Source organism: Lepidochelys kempii, chromosome 2 (assembly GCF_965140265.1).
Source record: "Lepidochelys kempii isolate rLepKem1 chromosome 2, rLepKem1.hap2, whole genome shotgun sequence".
In the NCBI taxonomy this organism is placed as follows: Eukaryota; Metazoa; Chordata; order Testudines; family Cheloniidae; genus Lepidochelys; species Lepidochelys kempii.
This window is the reverse complement of record NC_133257.1, coordinates 40,836,024-40,859,853: the sequence shown is the minus strand read 5'-3', so window position 1 is coordinate 40,859,853 and position 23,830 is coordinate 40,836,024. Positions and strand designations below refer to the sequence as shown.

The window sequence follows — 23,830 nt, the reverse complement described above, 5'->3', positions numbered from 1 at the left end:
ACAAAGATAATCCCCTTTTGTCTCTGCTCTGCCCCCAAAGCAGAGAAAAAACTAGCTGCTTTCCAGCAGCCCCAAAGGAAAAAAAAATTCCTTTTTAAAATCTGTATTTCTAGTTCAAAAAATCTCAAAATGATTTCAGTTTAATCCCACCACTCTGCCACCATGTCAAGGTTCCTCTCGCACTCTGAACTCTAGGGTACAGATGTGGGGACCTGCATGAAAACCTCCTAAACTTACTTTCACCAGCTTTAGGTTAAAACCTCCCCAAGGTACAAATTAATTTTATCCTTTGTCCCTGGATCTCCACTGCCACCACCAAACTCTATCTGGGTTTATTGGGAAACGTAGTTTGGACACGTCTTTCCCCCCAAAATCCTCCCAACCCTTGCATCCCACTTCCTGGGAAAGGTTTGGTAAAAATCCTCACCAATTTGCATAGGTGACCACAGACCCAAACCCTTGGATCTGAGAACAATGAAAAGCATTCAGTTTTCTTACAAGAAGACTTTTAATAGAAGTAAAGAAATCCCCTCTGTAAAATGAGGATGGTAGATACCTTACAGGGTAATTAGATTCAAAACATAGAGAATCCCTCTAGGAAAAACCTTAAGTTACAAAAAAGACACACAGACAGGAATAGTCATTCTATTCAGCCATTTAAAGAAATCATAATCTAACACATACCTAGCTAGATTATTTACTAAAAGTTCTAAGACTCCATTCCTGGTCTATCCCCGGCAAAAGCAGCATACAGACAGACACAGACCCTTTGTTTCTCTCCCTCCTCCCAGCTTTTGAAAGTATCTTGTCTCCTCATTGGTCATTTTGGTCAGGTGCCAGCGAGGTTGCCTTAGCTTCTTAACCCTTTACAGGTGAGAGGATTTTTCCTCTGGCCAGGAGGGATTTTAAAGGGGTTTACCCTTCCCTTTATATTTATGACAGAGCCATGTTATATATTGAGTGCTATTAGTATGCTCAGAGCTTTGTAAGCATACAAGGACTGTGAATGGGCACCATTCTTATCTTGCTTTCAACACAGCACATACACACTGGGTTAGCGTCCAGAAACGTACACATCCTTTCATTTATTCTTCACAACAAAACAAAAAACACAAGTTAGGCTGAGATTCCTTCTGAGCTAGCTATTCCTTGGGTTTGGCCTTGCCTAATCAGAGAGATGCATATAAATCCCTTTTACACACCTGGGCTGGAACTAATGATATCCAGCTGGTGTGGCAGCCAGGCGGACTCAGGAAAAGAGCCCTGCACCTCTATTCAGTGTCCTAGAAGCTGACATCCTGTCACAAAAAGAAACACATGACACCAAGAAGTTTACTATTTAACATTAACATATACTAATAATTATTAAGAATATTAGCGTATAATAATAGCCATTGGAAAACTGTCCCCTCCATTCCCCCTGGAAATTATGAGGCAGATATTTTAATTTGGAAGATCAAATTATGTCCAGTACAGGATAAGATTTTGCTAAAGATAAAGGGCTAAATTGTGGCTTTATGCCACAGTCTGCAGATGTGTACTGACTGTCCAAGCAGAATCTTCCTGGGGCACTGTGCCTGATGCAGCTACAATGCCTTGATGAACACTGGGGTTAAAAGGCCAGTTCTACACCCTATGAAAGGGTGCAATATGCTCTCCTATCTATGCATGCCAGTTTGAATGTCTGGGGGTGAAGGTTGGCATAGCCCTTTCCCAACTCACTACTTTTAGGATTTCTACTGTTGCTGGACATTGCTAGAGACCCTAGATTCTTGTGCTCTGAAAGTGCAAAGAATGAGTAAAAGCAGGAGAAGTCTTTACTCTGTTTTGCGCAGATTATAGGCTGAGCAAACACGGGCTATAGTCCAAACTTACTTCATATCTGAGTTTGCCTTTATTTTTGACTTAAATAACAGCAACAATATATAAATTTCAGACTAAGCTGTCTCTGAAGCTTAGGTGTTCCTATAATTTTCCCCTAAGGAATCTAAATCCAGACCCTAGTACTCTCTCCTCAAAGAAAGGCTCAAACCCTTTTATATTCTGGGCTGGAGCTAATGGGACCCATCTCCTGAACTGACTTTAGAAGGACTCTCCAAAAATAACTGCCCTCTGATCAGTATTTGAGACTTGACAATAGGATGACTCAATAGGAGACACCTACATTGCTATTCTGGGTCCTAAAATCTGCCCCATTACCCTGGGATTGAGTTTGGTACTGTACTGTGTGTGGTACTGTACAGGAGCACAAGGGAGAGATTGAAGGCTCCTTTAAACCTCTCCCTCTCTTGCACACCCATGAAGGTCTAAGGAACTGTCACCTTCTGTGCAACATCAGAATTCTGGAATCAATCCTGAGTCTACTGAACTTAATGACAAAACTTGCATTGATTGCAGTGATGAAGAACTGAGCCCTTCATGTTAGCACTGGGCCCTCACACTCTCAGTTTGGATACCATCAAGAGGCACATGAGGTGACAACAAAACCAAGAACATGACAGTATATTTATTTTTAAATGATATCCTCAGGAATAGCTATTAGTAGATAAAATATTTCTCCTCCTCTGACTTTTTATAGTTGGCCTTCCAGGCTGAGATTTTTCAAGAGAATCATTGAAATGTAATGGGGTTTGCATGCCAAACTCCCTTAGACTTCTTTGAAAATCCCAACCCAACTGTTTCTTTACAATATAAAAATTACAATATATTCCAACTTATGTGCTAAATTCAAGAAATCAGGCTAAAGTACATTTCAGCACATTCTTAGTTAAATTACTTTTTAAAATTTGCTCTTCTCAAAATACAGAGCCAGTACAGGTCTCTGGCTCATACTCTGTGCAATGATGTCCCTCCATCCTCTCAGGGGGATATGACACCCACCATCCAGAATGCTAGAGACAGGAGTAAGGGACATTTCCTTTCCACCACCACCCTGTTTTATAACACTACATAATAATTTTGTAAGCTTCTCATTCAAATATTCCCATTTTATCTCCCATACATGAACATTTCACATGAATTTGAAATACTGTAAAACCCAAGATATTAGAATACTCCAGAAAGAATTTATTTTAGCGACAGACTTTAGCATTATTCAATTGCAGGAAGATGTCAGTGTCACCAGCAGAGCTTATGCTAAAGGGTCATGCTGAGTGCAAATTATGACCTCCAAGACTACAAAACAAATAAATTAAGATGTATTTTTAAATTACCAGTGTGCTCATATTACATATTAAAGCCACGTTTATTTTGGACATCCAGCCCAACATTTTAAAAACCATCTTCTAATTTTGACTGCCCAATCCTGAGAAAACTTGGGCCTGATTTTCAGAGATGTGGTATCCCTGCAGTTCCCAGTGATTTCAGCCACATCAACCTATCTATGTACCCATTCCCTGAATATCTCCCTCTATATCTAACATAGTCCAAATGTCAAAATCAACAGTGTAAGATATATTTTGAAGGCTTGCACTAAAACCATCTCACAGCTCACTCACCTCCTCTCCCATCTTTCAAAATGTTAGGGGAACCCTGGTAATTACAATCAATTCTACATCTACCAACGTGTTTGAACTTTATAAGAAAATGCATGCTAGAATGCCAGCTACTTTACAACAACCCCCTCATTAGAACAGTGGATAATCAGCTGTAATAACTTAATAGATTTCATCTCCCTTCTTTATATTTTAAATTGTAGTCTCAGGTATTTTCACAGTCCAGAGAATTAATGGGAAGTATTTGTATTATAAAATCACACTGTAAATTAAACAAATTTAATTACATTAATTTGTTAAATTATGTTGTGCACATTCTGTCTCTTGTTCATCAATTTAGTATCATTCAACAGTTTGAAAGTAGGAACATAGCCTGAAAATGTGGTATTTACTGTCACTATAGAAACCAAAGGAGTCTGCATAAGGAAATACCAAGCAATAAGAGGTGAAGCACCATAGAAACAGAATGAAAATAGAATGAGCTATGTCAGAAATTACTAAACCTGCAGCAAAATTTTAGTTAAAAGCCAGTTAATGGATAGAGTTACAATTTAGGTAAACAGAAAAAAAGATACATTTCACAAAGAATCAACGAACTATCGATCTCACAGACCACCTGTTCTTCCATTCCTAACCAAACAATGTCCTTGTGGCAAACTACAGCAACTGCTTACAGGGAAAATTAATACAGTATAATTACAATTATCCAAATTCCCCTTAATACAAGAGTCTTAGTTATCCAAATGCACAGTTTGTCCCCAACATAGACCTCAGTTAATTAACAGCACTTCCATTTATCAGCACGTCTGATTATCCAAAACTTGTGGCCATTTCGATACACAGGAGTGTACTGTGTTAGGTAAGTACTTGTGTATTTTTAGCTGTCTGAATGTAAACAAATAGCTAGGGACAAGGAGAAAAAACAGTATCATGCAATCAATCCGATTTTTGTGAAGCACAAGTGATCAAGGGACCACAGCCTGGAAAATCCAGAGGGGTCACAATCTAGGAAGTCAGTGAACAAATAAAACACAGAGGTGAGGTGCATAAAAGCAGAAGAAAGAAGCCTGTGTCCTGTGGGCTCCATTATTTAATTTGTATATTATATATGTAAATAAATACGTCAGAGAGGATGACTAAGGCTTGGTCCCATGTATAAGGAACAACGTGGATGGTCACAAAAACAACAGTGTGAAGACAGAAGGCTGGTGACAGCAAATGGAGAACCAAGAAGGGACAGGAGCAGAAAGATGGGAGGAGCTAAACTGTGTGAGAATTGAAATGAAAATTAAGATTAAACACCAATGAAAAGCTACCTCAAAGATCACCTACCTAGTCATGACCTTCCCTTGCAGACACAGTATGCTCTAGAGGGATGTTTTCCGTTAGAAAAATCCAATATAAGACTGTCAGATGTCGGGGGACAAAGTATTTGAGTGACAGGGTCCCAGCTCTGGAACATTTACTAGAAAAGGTCACACTGAGTCGGACTCTTAACATGTTTAGATCTAAATGAAAGTCCCACCTCTCTAATAAAGCCCCAACAATGGCATCTTCCCAAGAACCCACAATTAAGGAGACTGACAGGGAGAAGTACTGTAGAACACAAGAAGGAAAGGCGGAGGGACCCACTCAAATATGCACATTGAGAACAAGGATGTTTTGGGGGATATTGTCATAGGGCACATTATACATTATCTTCAATTGTTGTAGAGTGCCCACATTCATTGATCAGAACCTTAGAAAAAACCAAAAATAGATTAGACAGATCTTTTGAGGGAATATACCAGCACTATGAGATCTCTTCCAGCTGGGACCTGCTGATAGCACTCTCAAGGGGTAACATCAGGAACACGAGTATTTCAAAAGCCAATAAGAATGCAATGCAATTTAGAATGTTTTACATAAGACTAAAACTCAGACTATAAAAACAGCCAAATAATTTGGCTTGTCAGAATATTGCTACAGTACACCTTAAAGCTTAAAGGGCATTTGCTGCAGCTTGTAGTGAGAAGGGGGAATATTTTGAATGAACAATTAACAGAAATGGCATTAAAAGAAAATTAAAAATTAGGTGTCTAATTCTTGATCTCACACTAGGGAGAATCAGGAGTAACTCCTCTGGTGAAAACTGCTATAAATTAGATGAAGAATCAAGTCCTACAGGTTTAAGTTCTCCTACAGAGTTGTCACTATATCTTGTCTCCAATAATGCTGCTATACTATAGTATTATATAAATAGATAAAAGCACTCAAAGCCAGAATAGAGTAAAAGCTAAACTGCTGTTAGTTCTACATGGTTCTCTACAATTCCTTCCAGCTGAAGGAACCAACAATTGACTTAGGAAGTTATGAAGGAATTCAAATGTAGTGGGTTTTTTTTTTCCTGCTTGCCCCACTACTGCACTGTATAATAAATGTAAACATAGAATGATATCATTTCATCTCTGATGTTCACCTTTCCAATGACCTTGAAGAGAAAACACCCTGCAGCCTGAATTTTGTTTGACATGCAAGTCACACAGGCCGGATAATATGACATTCCTACCTACCAGCTAAACACCTTTAATACATTAATTTCTGCTGAATAAAAATAAATACTGGGTGCATGTCTGTATGTCAATGGCAGAATCAATATGTGACTTAGTCAAAATGAAAGCTTTGTGTACAGTAAAAGAAATAATATAAATTAAGTATATAATTAAATAAATATAAATATAAATTCTTTGTTTAAGGATTAACACAGCCAAAGCTAAAATCTTTCCAGCTACAGTCATTTTTGAAACTTTTTATTGAATTTTGTAAACATGAGCCGTAATTAAGAAAAATACTTTGATAAGAAAGGTGAAAATATGCAAAAATTATAAAATCCACACATATAACACATATCCTGAGCAAAATGGAGTCAGAAAATAGTATGATTTACTAACAAGCTATTGTGCCATAACAACTCAAGAACAGAAAAAGATAACCTGGATTTAGCCTAGTCCAGGCAAATGGAAGAAACCTAGATCTATAACATATTATTGCATTTTTAAGGGATTCAGACTCAGTTCTTCCAAATGACATCATCATAGCTAGACTGCTCCTAAATTAGTAACATTACAAATTCTGTTTTTGATTATTATTTATTAAGGCTGACAATATGCAAGATACAAATAAAGATATGGGGCTAGATTCACAAAGAAACGTATGCCTCTAACTGCCACTTTAGACACCTAAATCCCACAATCAGGCCCCACTGGGATTCACAAAACTCCTGCTCAGCTGACCCCGGACTCTGTAGGCACCTAAACTCTCTCAGTGCCTGAATTTTTTTCGATAAAAGCTCTTTAGGTACTTATGTTTCTGCCTCTGAGCATGTGCACTGCAGCCACACACAAAGCGTCTGGACTCCCAAGTAGGGTTGCCAACCCTCCAGGATTCTGCTGGAGTCTCCAGGAATGAAAGATTAATCTTTAATTAAAGATTATGTCCTGTGATGAAACCTCCGGGAATACGTCCAACCAAAATTGGCAACCCTACTCCGATGTACTACTTGGGGGAAGACAGGAATTCCTCTCCCTAACTCACCTGTGGGGCCCAATCTTTTAAGCATGCTCAGGCCTCGCATACTGGATCAGACCCTTAAAGATGAGCTTAAACAAAATCGCTGGAAGAAGAAGTGTCCACCTTATAATTTTTAGCCCAGCAATTAGAGAACTCACTGGGGATGTGGGAGACCCCTGGTTCAAGCCCTCCCCATACCTGAGAGGGAGAAGGGACTTATACTGGGATTTGCCACCTTTTAGGTGAGTGCTCTAACCATGCAGCTATTCTGATGTGGAGCTCCCTCAGTCTCTCCTGTTGAAGCTATTCCACTGTGGATAAATAATGAAAGAATTATTGGACCAGAGAGATAGAGTGAGAGAGACAGAGAGCAAGCCTGAGAATAACTCTGTAGCTTGGCGATTAGAGCACTCACCTGGGAGACCCAGACTACAGTCCCCTTGTGCCAATGACTCCTGAAAATAATCCACAGTAGAATGGCTTCAGAAGGAGAAAATGAGGAGACTCACATAAGAATATCCCTTAGCTCAATGATTAGGGAACTCACTAAAGAGGTGACTGATCCCAGTTCAAATCTCTTCTCCCCCACTGCTGGGAGCGGGGACTTGAACTTGGGGGCCTTCCACATCCCAGGTGACTGGGCTAAAAGTTATAAGGTGGGCATCACCTTGGCTTCTTTCTATATCAGGGTTTGCAGATGAGAATCCCAAGCAGAGGGAGGTGCATTCCTGCAGCCCAGACTTAAGCATATATCTTTGAAACAGGGGTGGGGCTTAGCACATCCCGCTTGGCTTGGAATTTCCCATTGACTATCTTAGGTGAGGAGCAATGTTCCCTCTAATTTTTTCCATCCATGTGCAGAACGAATTTTGTTATGTGCACCACCAGTAGAAACAAAAAAAATCTAGATATAATATATATTTTAAAACAGTTACTTCAGCCAGGACAGGCTAGGCATTTTAGAACTCACTACTCAAAGAATTAATTTTAAGCATAAGAGAGAAATAAAAATTATGAAATGCATAGACCAGTCAAAAAACTAAAATAACAGTACTCTGAAAGAATAAAATTACAGAGAATATGTGTGCATTGCAGGAAGTATCAAGACGTAACACCACCTCCACCACCATAAAAATGTGTTGGGAGGTGAATGTGAAAGACAGAGAGGGGGAGAGGGGGTTTACCCTTTTAAGTATTTCACAGCCTGGCAGGACTCCCTAGTGGACTGCAGCTTCCCTTCAGGTAATCAATATTGCTAACTCTCACGCTATATGGTACTTTTCCTTAAAGCTCTGGTGTGTATACATGGGCACAGGAGGAAAAAGTGTGTGTATATACAGCATCCCCTTGAGTTCAGGGAGAAATGGAGTGGCTTCCTCCCATTCTGAGTTACAGTCAGGGGACTAAAACTTAAAGTATCCATACGCCCAAAGGGTGGAGTCCTGGCTGACAGCTCTGACATGGAGCTGCGCGCCAACAGAGAAGTCGGGCCATTGCCCCAGTCCCCAGCAACATAGATCCAGACCGCATTCCTCACTGAATGGGACCCCCCCGCTTTTTTTTTTCTTATTCCACAGACCACCCAGCCCTCTCTCTCCACCAGAGGCAGCTCTGTGGAAGTTACAATCATTCTAGTGTTTACACATCAATTTAAAGTGTTATGACTCTCTCTCTTCACAATGGAAAAAGATAGAAACTCAGGGATGGTTTTAATTGAAGCGCAGAATTTCAGATGATGGAGAAATGCAGCCTAAATGGTGGAGCCTCACTAAAACCTTGAGCGTTACGGTTTCTTTTCAGGCCTATAATTTGCTGCTGTACATTGCCCTTTTAAGTAGATCGGCACTCAAAGCAGACAGCAGCAGCAGCCACCAGCAAGCTCCCTCCATCCCACTCCTGCGTCCTGTCACATCCCCCCCTCCCACCTCTGCAGAGGTGGGGTATAGGGGTGGGAGGAGGGGGACACCCTGATATTAGCATCCCCATTCCCATCCGCTCTGCATAGCGAGCAGGCTCCCGTGGGAGCAGCTCAAGGCAGAGGGCAGGAGCAGCAGGCAGTGGGCGGAGGGACACCTGAAGTGCATGGCACTTGATAGCTTGCTGGGTGGCTGCCCGGCCACACAGCTTAGAGGGAACTTAGGTGAGGAGCTGCCTAGTGTGCGGGTCTTTGTGAATCCCATTCTGTGGCACCTATCTCTCCCCAGGCATTGTATAGGGAGCTTACGTACCAAATTCAGGCATTGTGAATCCCAGTGATTTTCTAGGTGCCTAAAAGTTAGGTATCACCACACCTCAGGGTGTTTTTGGGTGAAATCTAACTTATGGTCCCTGTCCCAAGGAACTTAAAATGTAAAAAGCAGATGATGATCAGACAAGACTGCACTGGCCAACACAGAAGTTGATAATAACACACAGTCTTTTTAGTTGCTAATAATAAACTGGGATAGCGATACACTTATATTAACAGGTTTATATTTGTGGGGTTCATAAAAGAAACTGGGATTCCTGAGGGATTTGTATGAGGAGAGGAAGGAAAACTGACACAATATGATAGTGAAGTCATTTCAGATAGAGGGGACTGTCTGGTAGAAGGTATGAAGAGGAGAGTGGGAGAAGGAAACTAAGGGAGCAATGAATCTGGCTCAATTGTGGAGTAAAAGGATCAAGGTAAAATCTGAAAAGAAAAAAGTAGAAATACAGACTGAGTTACACAGAACTGGCCTGCAGTTAGGACTAAGGGGGGGTGTGAATAGCAGTGCTGCACTCCTCCATATGGATACTGTGGGCGTGAACTGAAAGATTCCCAGTTTGCATTAATGCAATCCTTTTTGAATAGGATTATATAATATGATCTAGGAACCTTTTAGTTCGTGCCTGCAGCGTCCACACAAGGAAGTTACAGTGCAGCACTTTCGTGCAAACTGCTATTCATATCCCTGTAATCCAACTTGTGGGGGCATTGTAGACAAGCCCTTAGACTTGATTCAATAGGCAAAGGGGAGCTGTTAGGCAAAGGGGAGAGTGAACAGCAGTGGATAAGGAAGTTTAGTTATGGTGGGAGATAACAAAGGCATAGACAAGCATTGTAGCTGAATGGCCAGTTTTTTGATGTGTTGCAGAAAGAGAAGCGGTAGAATTTAGCAACACCTAAACAGCCTGGATGTGGATGGTGGCATGCGTTGCCCTGCCCAGAAACAACAATAACAGCAGTCTCTTAATGCTATGGAATTAAACTGCACAAAACTCCTTCTGCAAAACAAGTCAACTTTTTAATAATTAGAAATACTGATGAGATTAATGTTGACAGAAAATACATGGCAATACTGAATACATCATTTTGGATTAGGAAGAGCATGGTCACTTCACAACATTCTGTACAGGATGGTCACTCTTTCACAATATAAAACAGATCAAATTGATTTTATACACTACAATCACTGCAGCATTAATCAGATCAAATATTTCCCAAAAGTTCTGGCAACAGGTCTGACAGTTTTTTCAAACTTAATTTGCAAGCCCAACTATAAACAAGTAATCAGAAGTTTCAAAACATAACACTGCCAAATTGTGGGTGGAAATCTACAAGGAGGTCTGTCTTGTTCTGGCATTTATGCCACTTTAAAACACAGAAGCCCTGCAGTCTCAATACATTTTTAAACCACCTGATAATTCTACCCTGATACACCATTGGCTAGAAGGCTATCATTACTTCGGAGAGAATTAGAGATTTATAAAATGATCAATGTATGATGCAGGCAATGGGTACAAAATCTAATCCGGCCATGCACTGTCCCCCAAAGAAAATTATCATACCTATTATTTTCTTTGGAACTAAGCATTTCCAAGCTTTCATGGCTGGTTGCATGTTGTTTTTTACTAGCTTCATGAGCAGCAGTGTTTTTCAAATGCAAAAACTGCTTTACCCCAATACAAAAGTTTTGGGAGAAATGCCAGAAAACGTCCACACCAAAGTGCTATTGGCAAGATGGCAAATATTTGTTGTTTTGAGTGGAAAAAAGTTCACACAACTGTATCACAACAGCTTAAATACTATGGACAGATCAGACTATGAGCCTCCTGGACTAAATGTGATCTAGTGTATGCATTTTCTCTAAACTGATTTTTTAAAAAAACATTACATTATAATACTTTGCAAATATTTTACTAGGTTTCAGACTACATGTTCCCTCCATAATGTAGACTAAAAACAGTCATGATAAATTGAAAAGAGCAAAACTCATGGACATATTGTTAAAAAAAAATGACCAAGTGCCATGGACTTTCTTTTGTCCTCTAAATACATTTTATTTTCTTATTTTAGTGCAAATAAATAGATCTCTGCTGTATTGTGCAAAGAGTGGACAGACCTGAACACAGTAGTTGCCATACTACAACTGAACTTTAAAAACAAACATTCTCAAAATGCTTTTCTAAAAACCTTTTTACCTTGCAAAAGGAAGAAATACCATTATCTTCGGTGGAGTTCATGGCATTACTAACAGTTCACCAATATAATCCTTTGTGTTGCCTCAGTATTATGCTGAGGTCCTGACCTGCCTTCTGTTAATTGCTCATGCAACTCATGGTTTAACCTGCATCATTCAATGTTCTCACTCTGAAACTGGTTCAGCTGTTTGGCATCACATCCTTCCAACAGCACGCAAACACACCACTTTTTCAGAAAGCCACGGATGTTTAAAAACAATACGATAAGAATTGGAGTGCATAACTCCTGTGACAGATCTGACAAACATGCAGCCATGATTATGATCTTTCAGCAAAGAAAATGTTTACATTGAAACACTTAGTTTGAGGATACAGGATGAAATAACTATTTCTCCATTTTACCATTAGAAAATAATGCAACCAATTATGCTCAAAAGTTAACAACAATGGAAAGATCATGGCTCCATTAAGAATAATGTTTTCCAAATATGAAGTATAAACTCCATGTTAATAAACGTAAGTATCCCCTGCAGGCCCCATTTTAGATATTAAAAACGTAGATGGATTTCTCTTCAAAGCATTACAGAATGAGATACCATATCACTTGCCAAAATTATACAAATAATGAAGTTTTGTAAATGCTGCAAAGAAAAACACATTTTAATGTTGTAGTAATGATACATATTAATAGTTATAGTTAATAAAACATTTAATCTTATAGTTATGTCTAACTTAGTATACAGTATCTATTTACAACATGCAAAACTGAAGTCAAAAGCTAGAAAGACTATCGATTAAAAAGAAATGCTGAGAGAAAGCCAATTTAGGCAGACATCTTTTTAGGAAGCAACGATTGAAGTACAGCCAGATCATATCTAATGTCAAAGCAATAACGTTAAATAAAAGGATGTAATTAATTCCAGGTGTCTGCATTGCAAATTTTAAGAAGTGGTATTGATTTTTTTTTTCCTGCGATCCTATTGGGATCCAGGAAGCTAAAGGATCACCCGCCCCCCCAAAGGGAGGATCCACAGGACCTGGAAACCATAGAATCATAGAATATCAGGGTTGGAAGGGACCTCAGGAGGTCATCTAGTCCAACCCCCTGCTCAAAGCAGGATCAATCCCCAATTAAATCATCCCAGCCAGGGCTTTGTCAAGCCTGACCTTAAAAACTTCTAAGGAAGGAGATTCTACCACCTCCTTAGGTAACGCATTCCAGTGTTTCACCACCCTCCTAGTGAAAAAGTTTTTCCTAATATCCAACTTAAAGCTCCCCCACTGCAATTGAGACCATTACTCCTTGTCCTGTCCTCTTCTACCACTGAGGATAGTCTAGACCCATCCTCTCTGAACCACCTCTCAGGTAGTTGAAAGCAGCTATCAAATCCCCCCTCATTCTTCTCTTCTGCAGACTAAACAATCCCAGTTCCCTCAGCCTCTCCTCATAAGTCATGTGTTCCACACCCCTAATCATTTTTATTGCCCTTCGCTGGACTCTCTCCAATTTATCCACATCCTTCTTGTAGTGTGGGGCCCAAAACTGGACACAGTACTCCAGATGAGGCCTCACCAATGTCGAATAGAGGGGGACAATTATGTCCCTCGATCTGCTCGCTATGCCCCTACTTATACATCCCAAAATGCCACTGGCCTTCTTGGCAACAAGGGCACACTGCTGACTCATATCCAGCTTCTCGTCCATTGTCACCCCTAGGTCCTTTTTCACAGAACTGCTGCCTAGCCATTCGGTCCCTAGTCTGTAGCAGTGCATTCGATTCTTCCGTCCTAAGTGCAGGACCCTGCACTTATCCTTATTGAACCTCATCAGATTTCTTTTGGCCCAATCCTCCAATTTGTCTAGGTCCCTCTGTATCCTATCCCTGCCCTCCAGCATATCTACCACTCCTCCCAGTTTAGTATCATCTGCAAATTTGATGAGAGTGCAATCCACACCATCCTCCAGATCATTTATGAAGATATTGAACAAAACCGGCCCCAGGACCGAACCCTGGGGCACTCCACTTGACACCGGCTGCCAACTAGACGTGGAGCCATTGATCACTTCCCGTTGAGCCCGACAATCTAGTCAACTTTCTACCCACCTTATAGTGCATTCATCCAGCCCATACTTCTTTAACTTGCTGACAAGAATACTGTGGGAGACCGTGTCAAAAGCTTTGCTAAAGTCAAGAAACAATACATCCACTGCTTTCCCTTCATCCACAGAACCAATAATCTCATCATAGCAGGCGATTATATTAGTCAGGCATGACCTTCCCTTGGTGAATCCATGCTGACTGTTCCTGATCACTTTCCTCTCATGTAAGTTCTTCAGGATTGATTCTTTGAGGACCTGCTCCATGATTTTTCTGGGGACTGAGGTGAGGCTGACTGGCCTGTAGTTCCCAGGATCCTCCTTCTTCCCTTTTTTAAAGATTGACACTACATTAGCCTTTTTCCAGTCATCTGGGACTTCCCCCGTTCGCCACGAGTTTTCAAAGATAATGGCCAACGGCTCTGCAATCACAGCCGCCAATTCCTTTAGCACTCTCGGATGCAACTCGTCCGGCCCCATGGACTTGTGCACGTCCAGCTTTTCTAAATAGTCCCACACCACCTCTTTCTCCACAGAGGGCTGGCCATCTACTCCCCATGCTGTGATGCCCAGCGCAGCAGTCTGGGAGCTGACCTTGTTAGTGAAGACAGAGGCAAAAAAAGCATTGAGTACATTAGCTTTTTCCACATCCTCTGTCACTAGGTTGCCTCCCTCATTCAGTAAGGGGCCCACATTTTCCTTGGCTTTCTTCTTGTTGCCAACATACCTGAAGAAACCCTTCTTGTTACTCTTGACATCTCTTGCTAGCTGCAGCTCCAGGTGCCCTCCTGATTTCATTCCTACATGCCTGAGCAATATTTTTATACTCTTCCCTGGTCATATGTCCAACCTTCCACTTCTTGTAAGCTTCTTTTTTATGTTTAAGATCCGCTAGGATTTCACCGTTAAGCCAAGCTGGTCGCCTGCCATATTTACTATTCTTTCGACACATCGGGATGGTTTGTCCCTGTAACCTCAACAGGGATTCCTTGAAATACAGCCAGCTCTCCTGGACTCCTTTCCCCTTCATGTTAGTCCCCCAGAGGATCCTACCCATCCGTTCCCTGAGGGAGTCGAAGTCTGCTTTCCTGAAGTCCAGGGTCCGTATCCTGCTGCTTACCTTTCTTCCCTGTGTCAGGATCCTGAACTCAACCAACTCATGGTCACTGCCTCCCAAATTCCCATCCACTTTTGCTTCCCCCACTAATTCTTCCTGGTTTGTGAGCAGCAGGTCAAGAAAAGCTCCCCCCCTAGTTGGCTCCTCTAGCACTTGCACCAGGAAATTGTCCCCTACGCTTTCCAAAAACTTCCTGGATTGTCTATGCACCGCTGTATTGCTCTCCCAGCAGATATCAGGAAAATTAAAGTCACCCATGAGAACCAGGGCGTGCGATCTAGTAGCTTCTGCGAGTTGCCAGAAGAAAGCCTCATCCACCTCATCCCCCTGGTCTGGTGGTCTATAGCAGACTCCCACCATGACATCACCCTTGTTGCTCACACTTCTAAATTTAATCCAGAGACACTCAGGTTTTTCTGCAGTTTTATACTGGAGCTCTGAGCAGTCATACTGCTCCCTTACATACAGTGCTACTCCCCCACCTTTTCTGCCCTGCCTGTCCTTCCTGAACGTTTATAACCATCCATGACAGTACTCCAGTCATGTGAGTTATCCCACCAAGTCTCTGTTATTCCAATCACGTCATAATTCCTTGACATCACCAGGACCTCCAGATGATTCCAAATGATTCCAGGGAACAACTAACGAAATAATAGGGACGGGAGTGCGAAATAAAAGGGTCAAATGAAGGGAACCTGATGGGGACTGTCAAGGTTCCTCCCCAACTCTGAACTCTAGGGTACAGATGTGGGGACCTGCATGAAAAACCTCCTAAGCTTATCTTTACCAGCTTAGGTCAAAACTTCCCCAAGGTACAAAATATTCCACCCTCTGTCCTTGGACTGGCCGCTACCACCACCAAACTAATACCGGTTACTGGGGAAGAGCTGTTTGGACGTGTCCTTCCCCCCAAAATACTTCCCAAAACCTTGCACCCCACTTCCTGGACAAGGTTTGGTAAAAAGCCTCACCAATTTGCCTAGGTGACTACAGACCCAGACCCTTGGATCTTAAGAACAATGAAAAAGCATTCAGTTTTTACAAGAAGACTTTTAATAAAAAATAGAAGTAAATAGAAATAAAGAAATCCCCCCTGTAAAATCAGGATGGTAGATATCTTACAGGGTAATTAGATTCAAAAACATAGAGAACCCTTCTAAGCAAAACCTTAAGTTACAAAAAAGATACACAGACAGAACTAGTTATTCTATTCAGCACAATTCTTTTCTCAGCCATTTAAAGAAATCATAATCTAACACATACCTAGCTAGATTACTTACTAAAAGTTCTAAGACTCCATTCCTGGTCTATCCCTGGTAAAGACCAGCATATAGACAGACACAGACCCTTTGTTTCTCTCCCTCCTCCCAGCTTTTGAAAGTATCTTGTCTCCTCATTGGTCATTTTGGTCAGGTGCCAGCGAGGTTACCTTTAGCTTCTTAACCCTTTACAGGTGAGAGGAGCTTTCCCCTGGCCAGGAGGGATTTCAAAGGGGTTTACCCTTCCCTTTATATTTATGACAGGGACACTGAGCAGAGAACCCTGGAAAGCGCCCACTGCTCCTCGAAGGCGTCAAGGGAGCCAGCGGATGCCACCCAGAGGAACTCTGCCCGGATGCGTGAACAGATGGAGGATCGGAATTGATCACAGGTACTATCAATGTAGCTCTGACTGAACAAATTTTAAATTTAATCTTAAGCATCAGTAACAATGTAAAATAGTGACCTATTGTCTAGTACTAGTCTGCTGCATATGAAAACCAAGAGCCACTTAATACCCAGCTTGTGAAGTATGAGAGTACTTCACTGAAGGAGGATGGAAAATGGGGAAAATGTTGACATGACATACTTGAGATGGAATTCCAAAATTACTGAGTTGAGATCTTCCTATGAATGTGCATCTTTATAGCATGAAATTCCTAAAAGCACTGATGCTAGCAGCAGGATTCCTTCCTATAATGTGAAAGGCCCCCCATTCTAGGCAGCATGTTTGATATTAATTATGTGGGAAGCCCTCCCTCAGAACTGCCCTGAATTACTGGCAATATGAATTGATTACAAAATAATTAGTACTCCAGAATTATCTTACTAACTCTCCCCAAAATCCTGAATACGCCCTGCGCAGTGTGGTGTCATCACAGGGGACAGAATTCAGTTACCAGGAGAAAGAGGAGCATGGAAACAGCACCAAATACTGTTTCACAAGCCTGTATACAAAGAAAGATTTATGCTGCATTACAAGCCATTAGAAAATATGACTGAAGCCATTTCTTGCAGTTTTCTCCTAACAGATTAAGATGTACCTATAGAGAGATGTCCCATCTTGCTCTTTTCCATCACCTGCTCCACAACCATACATTCATGTAATTAACAGAGGTAACAAAAAGTAGCAGTTTTGCTGGATGCCTCTTTCTCATTCCATGAATCAGCATAAGCCTTTCTATGTATGAATGCACCAGCAGAGAATCACTTCCAACAGCGAAACCAAACAGAGACACTCCATTAAAGATGGCCACTAGAACTAGGCTTGAAGAAAAATGAAGGACATGTAGACTCACATTTGGAAACTTATTATCCCTGTTCATTAATTTATTTTACACAACCTTTTGTGGAATGAAACTAAAATTGGTATTTGTCAACATGGGTTGCTTGGCACTATGATACTAGTCTGATACATGGTTGAGGCAGGAGGTTCATGCTTACATAGCACTTACATGATCCAGAGACATTGAGCCAGATTTTGGCTCCCATTTGGCAACTTCAGATGTGTTTAAGGCCATAAAGGGACTGCAAAAGCCTGAGTAGGATTCTCCTGATGCAGGAATTGTGCAGAGATGACATATGTGGCCCTACTCTGCCAGGGATGGGCACATGTGGAGGGGGAGTAGCCATAACATTCAGTGCTATTTGGATTTTGGACTGCAGAGGAGCCCATGGGCAGCCATGTATAGGCTACCATCAATTACAGCAGCTCTACCTTATGCTGGAGGCTGTACCAGCCCCCACTGCAGACAGAATTTAGGATGCATAAAGTTACCTTTGCTCCCTTTCCTCTTGGGGGCCAGAATTCAGGATGTGCAGTACAGAATCTAGTTGCATTCGTTTATGAGATTTAGAAGTGAAATTATCATTAAGTGAGAGAGCAGTGGGATGGTTTGGTTGCAGACCCTAAGGAAAGATTTTCACAGATACAAAGATTTTGATACAACTACAGAAATAATTAACTAATAATTAAGACAAAACATCAAAACTATGAAGAAAAAGAACTCTATCTGAAGAAAAATATACACTAGGCTTTCAGCCAAACACCATCAAATGCTATCATGCTCAGATGATTGCTGCTAAAATAGCCAACTGGTATTATGGAACGCCCTCCTACTTACTTAGGAATCTAATATGATACTGAGATCTTGAGAAAGGGGAGAAGTGCAAACAGGGGACCCAAGAACACCCTTTCATTCTGGCCCATACTTTAGCATTATCAGAGGCTTACCGAATTACTGCTACAGTAAACACAGAAATATAAACAATGAAGGGAATTTTCCTAAAATTTTGTGTCACCATTCTGCATTTTTCTTTATAAAATATATCAAAAGTATAAAGTTCAGCAACTTGCAATGGTTGCTGAAAATAATGTATTTCTATGAGACTGAAAATGCTATTTTAAGCAACAATTGTTCTACTCTTGCTGCTCATCCTGAAGACAACTCTTTTGAGATCCTATGTCACTTTTTAAATGAAGGGAGGTTTTTTTCCCCACACACTAAAGAAAAAAGGGGTTTCTCTAATTGAAAAGAATTTTAGCGTACAATAGACTCATGAAGAAATTGTGTTTCTAATATTATATAAAACTCTTTTCTTCTGCACAGTACATGTACACTTAAAATATAAATGTCAGAAAAAAAAACAGAATATATTGTAGAAGTATCTTATATTTCAGCCAAGTTTTTAGGTGCCTCATGGCATGGTGCCCAATCTGAGACACCTCAAAGGAACTGACTTTTAGAGGATGGATGCTCTTCATCTTCTAAAAAGCAGGCCTCTTTAAGACATCTCCATTTGGGCTCTCAAAAACTGAGGCACCTAAAATCACTGGTAATTTTAGAAATCTTAGCCTTAAACTTTCTATGTGCATTATTTTGCCTTTATCAACATGGAGAAGGTATTGCAGCTATTGAAAGCAAAGTTCTGCACATTGGAAAACATAATCCCAACTATACATGCAAAATAATGGGGTCTAAATTAGCTGTTACCACTCAAGAAATAGATCTTGGAGTCATTGTGAATAGTTCTTTGAAAACATCTGCTCAATGTGCAGCCTCAGTCAAAAAAGTTAACAGAATGTTAGGAACCATTAGGAAAGAGATAGATAAGACGACAGAAAATATCATAATGCCACTGTGTAATTCCATGATATGCACTATACTGTGTGCAGTTCTGATCATCCCATCTCAAAGGCAACATATTAGAATTGGAAAAAGTACAGAGAAGGGCAACAAAAATGATTAGGGGTATGAAACAGTTTCCATATGAGGAGAGATTAAAAAGACTGGGACCGTTCAGCTTAGAAAAGAGACAACTAAGGGGCAATATGATAGAGGTTCATAAAATCATAAATGGTATGGAGAAAGTGAATAAGGAAGTGTTATTTATTCCTTTTCATAACAAAAGAACCAGGGTTCACACAATGAAATTAATAGGCAGTAGGTTAAAAACAAACTTAAGGAAGTACTTCTTCACACAACACACAGCCAACCTGTGGAACTCCTTGCTACGGTACATTGTAAAGGACAAAAGTGTAACTGTGTTAAAAAAAGAATTAGATAGACCTATTCTCCATGAACCTATCAATGGCTATTAGCCAACAAGTTAGGGACGCAACCCCATGCTCTGGGTGTCCCTAAACCCTCTGACTGCCAGAAGCTGGGACTGAACAACAGGGGATGGATCACTTAATAAATTACCTTTTTCTGTTCATTCCCTCTGAAGCATCCGGCACCGGCCACTGTTGGAAGACAGGCTACTAGGCTAGATGGACCATTGGTCTGGCCCACTATGGCCATTCTTATGTTCTTAACTTTATTTACCTTGTAGACTAAAGTATCTTCAATTCTGAAGGCAAAACTAAGTGGTTCAATCTGCATATATTGCAGCTACAAAGCACGCATATTACTGTATAGGAGGTATGCACTCAACTTTTTTCTAAAATATGTATTGGTAAGTGAAAGATTTTTCCCCCTCAACAAATTAACCTAACAAACCTTTATTCTGACCTATTATGCATTCTACAGATTGGGAGGGGAGAGCAAGACTGCTTCCTGGGTTACACCAAATTCTCCAGCACCTAACCTCTAAGGGTTATATTACTGAAGAGTAATTTACACAACCCCCATCTCCATGCTGTGGAAAATGCAGAAACTTTAGCAGGAGGGAGGCTGTGCATTAGTGCAGAGGCAAGGGACCTTGGCATCTTGACTTCAGCAGACCTTGGAGGTTCCATGATATATGGATGGAACCCCTAATGAGTCTCCTAGGGAACCAAACTCATCCCCTACTCACAACAATTCCTTGTTCCTCTTTGGAGGTTTTTTTCATTTTTCACGCAGAGATTTGATACCACCATAATCTTAGTAAGGGGTGCCCAGACATGATGCTGGATATTTTATAAGCATTGTTACTATTATTACTATTATCCATTTGGGCCATAAAATTGAATATTATACAATTTCAGATTTTCATTCAAGTTCAGCACTAGAAACTGGATCATACTTCTACACTACAGGTACTTACGTAAAAATCTGTGAGTAGTTTAATTTAAAAGCCATGGTCAGCAACCTAAAGCAATTCTTGACCATGCAAAAAGTTTTATAAATAGTTCCATGTGCACTGTTCATCTGGAGACTTACTAGAGTCGAATAATGACCTTGTATTTTGTTCTCATTTACTCTGAAGTAGTCAAGCCTTCTGTTTTTAATTACATACTTAATACACCTGGCATGGTCTAATTACAGAAAACAAAACATCATTTAAACAAAAGGTGACCTTGAACGTAATCTATCAAAACACCAGTTAGTTTTAAAAGTTTTCAATTTTTAACAAACTGCCAAGACATGCAATAGTAATTTTCCAGATGTGATCATATGCCTTTAGAGCAACAGACTTACTACATTAGGAAACATCTGTATACACTTTTTAAAACTGTATTGCTTTCCTCATTATTAATGCAAATCCTCTTAGATTTCAATAGCACTATAAACAGTCCTATAGGAAAGCATTAAGTTCACACTGCTAATATCTTTAAAATGTCCTAGAATACATTAAACCTAGAGAAGGCAAACAACAGCCTGTTGGAACTAGAGCAACTTGTTTCAGAAATTGAAGTCAGTGATTTCGCATAAATATTAATAAAGGAAACATATAGCTATGACAACAGAGTTGCCCTGTAAAAAGGATGACAACTTTTAAACAAGGGCCTCAAATCAGTAAGATATTTAAACACAAGTCTAACTTTAACCACAAAAGTAATCCCATTTGTCTAACTTTAAACACAAGTACTCCCATTGGAGTCAACAGGTCTACTTATGTGCTTAAACTTAAGCACATGCTTAAGTACCTTCTTGAATTTAGGTCAGTTTGTTTTTATAAGAATGCTTTATCAAATCTGAGAAGGCCTTTACATATTTGAGGTTCCCCTCTCTTGACCTGTGACCAAGTAACAGTGAAAATTAGCCTTTAGTACATTTTACAAACACTTGGGATTTAAATAAATAGTATGACCTGACATTTAATACAAAAATTACAATAAAGTGTAAAATATCTGTAACTGAAACATAGTACATATCCTCCTTTTGCACTATATATGTTCTTGACATTGCAAATTCAGCAGAAGTAAATTATCTATGTACTCACTAAAAAGATTTCCAATCATTTCTTTTTATTCTTGACTTCGACCATCACTAAGGACCAAATCCCTCCCTCTGCATAGAGCAAGGATAGCTGGTCAGGTGCACATGTGGGGTGAAAGGTATCCACAGGAATGGTAAGGAAAGAATTCTCTTCCCAGACTGTCAAAAAGGAGTTGGGATTTGCCCTAAAGAAATGTATTCATTCAAATTTTCTCCTCAAGTTAATAAAATGTCTAAATTGTTGCTAAGTTAAACCAGAGCTCTATAGCAGCTATTTGTATACCACACTATTCTTTGGAATTAATCTAAGCAGTGCTCTAAATATTAAAGTTTTATAGTAATTGCTAATAATATAACTAAATAAGAATTCTCTATAACTGGAATTAAACATACTCAAGAAGAAACTAGCATGGTCACTGGAGTCTGTCTTATAAGTGTGTTCCTCCAGAATATTTCTCTATGATCTGCATCATTGCACACAGTATACTACTAAAACTAGACCACCACACTATACAAGGTAGAAAGACACTGAATGCTGTGAATGTTCCCAGTGTAACATAATTCCAGGAGGCTTGTGTTAAATACATGCAGTAAACACTGCATTGTGTTATTTTGACTAAATAACTACGTAAACCTAGTATGCAGTTCTTGATAAAAAACAGAATTCTTACACTGGCATTTTGATTTGTTTCTACATTCCTGAGGCTGCCATAAATGTTTTATAAATGCCATGAATGTTTTATCTACTACTACATACATTTGGTTGGCAAAATGGAGAAAAAAGTTCTGTTTATAGGGGGAACATTAAGTCTTAAAAATGCTACAGATACAATTACAAAAGCACACTGAGGTAATGTGAAGAGTGGGAACACCACAGTCACTATGATAACAGATATAAGAATACTGCTGGAAAGCTCCCATTTTCTACTAAGAGTATGATTTAGTCTTTGCAACAATATTTTTTGTTTTGTTTTTTTGGCGGAGGGTAGGACAGTGCATTTTTTGCTTTTGTGAGAGAGATCTGTAGTTAATAAAATTTGGATTAAATAGTGCAACATCATTTATTATTATTATTTATCTATATTACAATAGCATCAGAATCAGGGCTCCACATTGAGCTAGGCACTGTGCAAACATAATAAAAGACAGTCTCTGCCCTGAAATACTTATAGTCTAGTTTAAGACAAGATGCAGCAAGTGTGTAACGAAAAAAACCAGATGGAAGGAAAGGGATGATGAGGGTAACAGTGATATGATAGGGAGGTAGTCTAAGGGTTAACAAGAAACTGGAAGTCAGGACTCCTGTGTTCTTTTCCTAGCTCTGCCATCGACCTATTGTGTAACCTCAGACAAGTCACTTCACTTCTCTGAGCCACTGTTTTCCTGACTGTGAAATGGAGATAATGATGTTTGCCCATCTTTGTAAATTACATTAAGATCTACAAATGAAAAAGCACTATATAAATGCATAGACCTCAATCCTACATTGTGATTTGCACAGGTAGATTGCTGCCTTCTGGCAGAGCTCCACGGACTTCCACAGGGGTGCAGCAGTCCACCAGCTTGGATCACAATGCAGGTTTGGGGCTTTAGTATTTATGAAGAATTATTAACTAAACACTCACCCTACCTGTGGACAGGAGAGTTCACTAATCAAGGATACTCAGGTCCTGATTCATCTCCATATTATTTGAGTTTTATGATGTCAATAGAGCAAAACTATGCTGTCCCTGGTGTAAAACTGGAGTACTGAAATGGAAAAACAGCCCCATAATTTCCTGACTTAGCTGTCTCATCTCTACAGACAAATACAAAGCTGTGGATGTTACAAACAGACATTTATCTGAAAGTAAACTGTACCTTAAATGGAGTTGATCTGTAAATCAGAAACACAATATTATTTTCTATATGTGAGCCCTTATAATGAAAGATCAAGTGGCTCAGCACAGGCAGACTTTCAGTACTCCACTAGCATGATAATTGTTGTGTTCATTTAAAACTGGTCCAACTAAGATGAAGTCATTTGGTCTTCTGATTCTTTCATAGCACATTAACAATTAATATTTTCAAATGATTTCCATAGTTAATCACAGAGCATAATAAAATATGCCACAGAAACACTGCAAGAAAGCAATCAATTGTGCAGTACCAGTTCTGTGGATCTCCATGCACTAGTGATATGCTATTAAAAAAAAAGAAATAAGCAAATTTAACTGCTAAAT

At 39.9% G+C, this 23,830-nt stretch overlaps 1 protein-coding gene across 4 annotated transcripts in view; it reads right to left on the bottom strand.

The window, feature by feature from the left end:
* The window catches only part of STK3 (serine/threonine kinase 3), a 294,979-nt gene that overhangs the window by 30,035 nt on the left and 241,114 nt on the right, over positions 1-23,830 (bottom strand). The window contains exon 11 of one of the 4 annotated variants that reach the window (XM_073330479.1): positions 1,218-1,298. The exons of the other annotated variants lie outside the window; for them this stretch is intronic. Coding sequence (XP_073186580.1) covers positions 1,284-1,298 — 15 coding nt within the window. The 3' untranslated portion in view covers positions 1,218-1,283. Of the gene's footprint in view, positions 1-1,217; positions 1,299-23,830 lie in introns of those variants that run through there. 4 annotated transcript variants of the gene reach the window in all.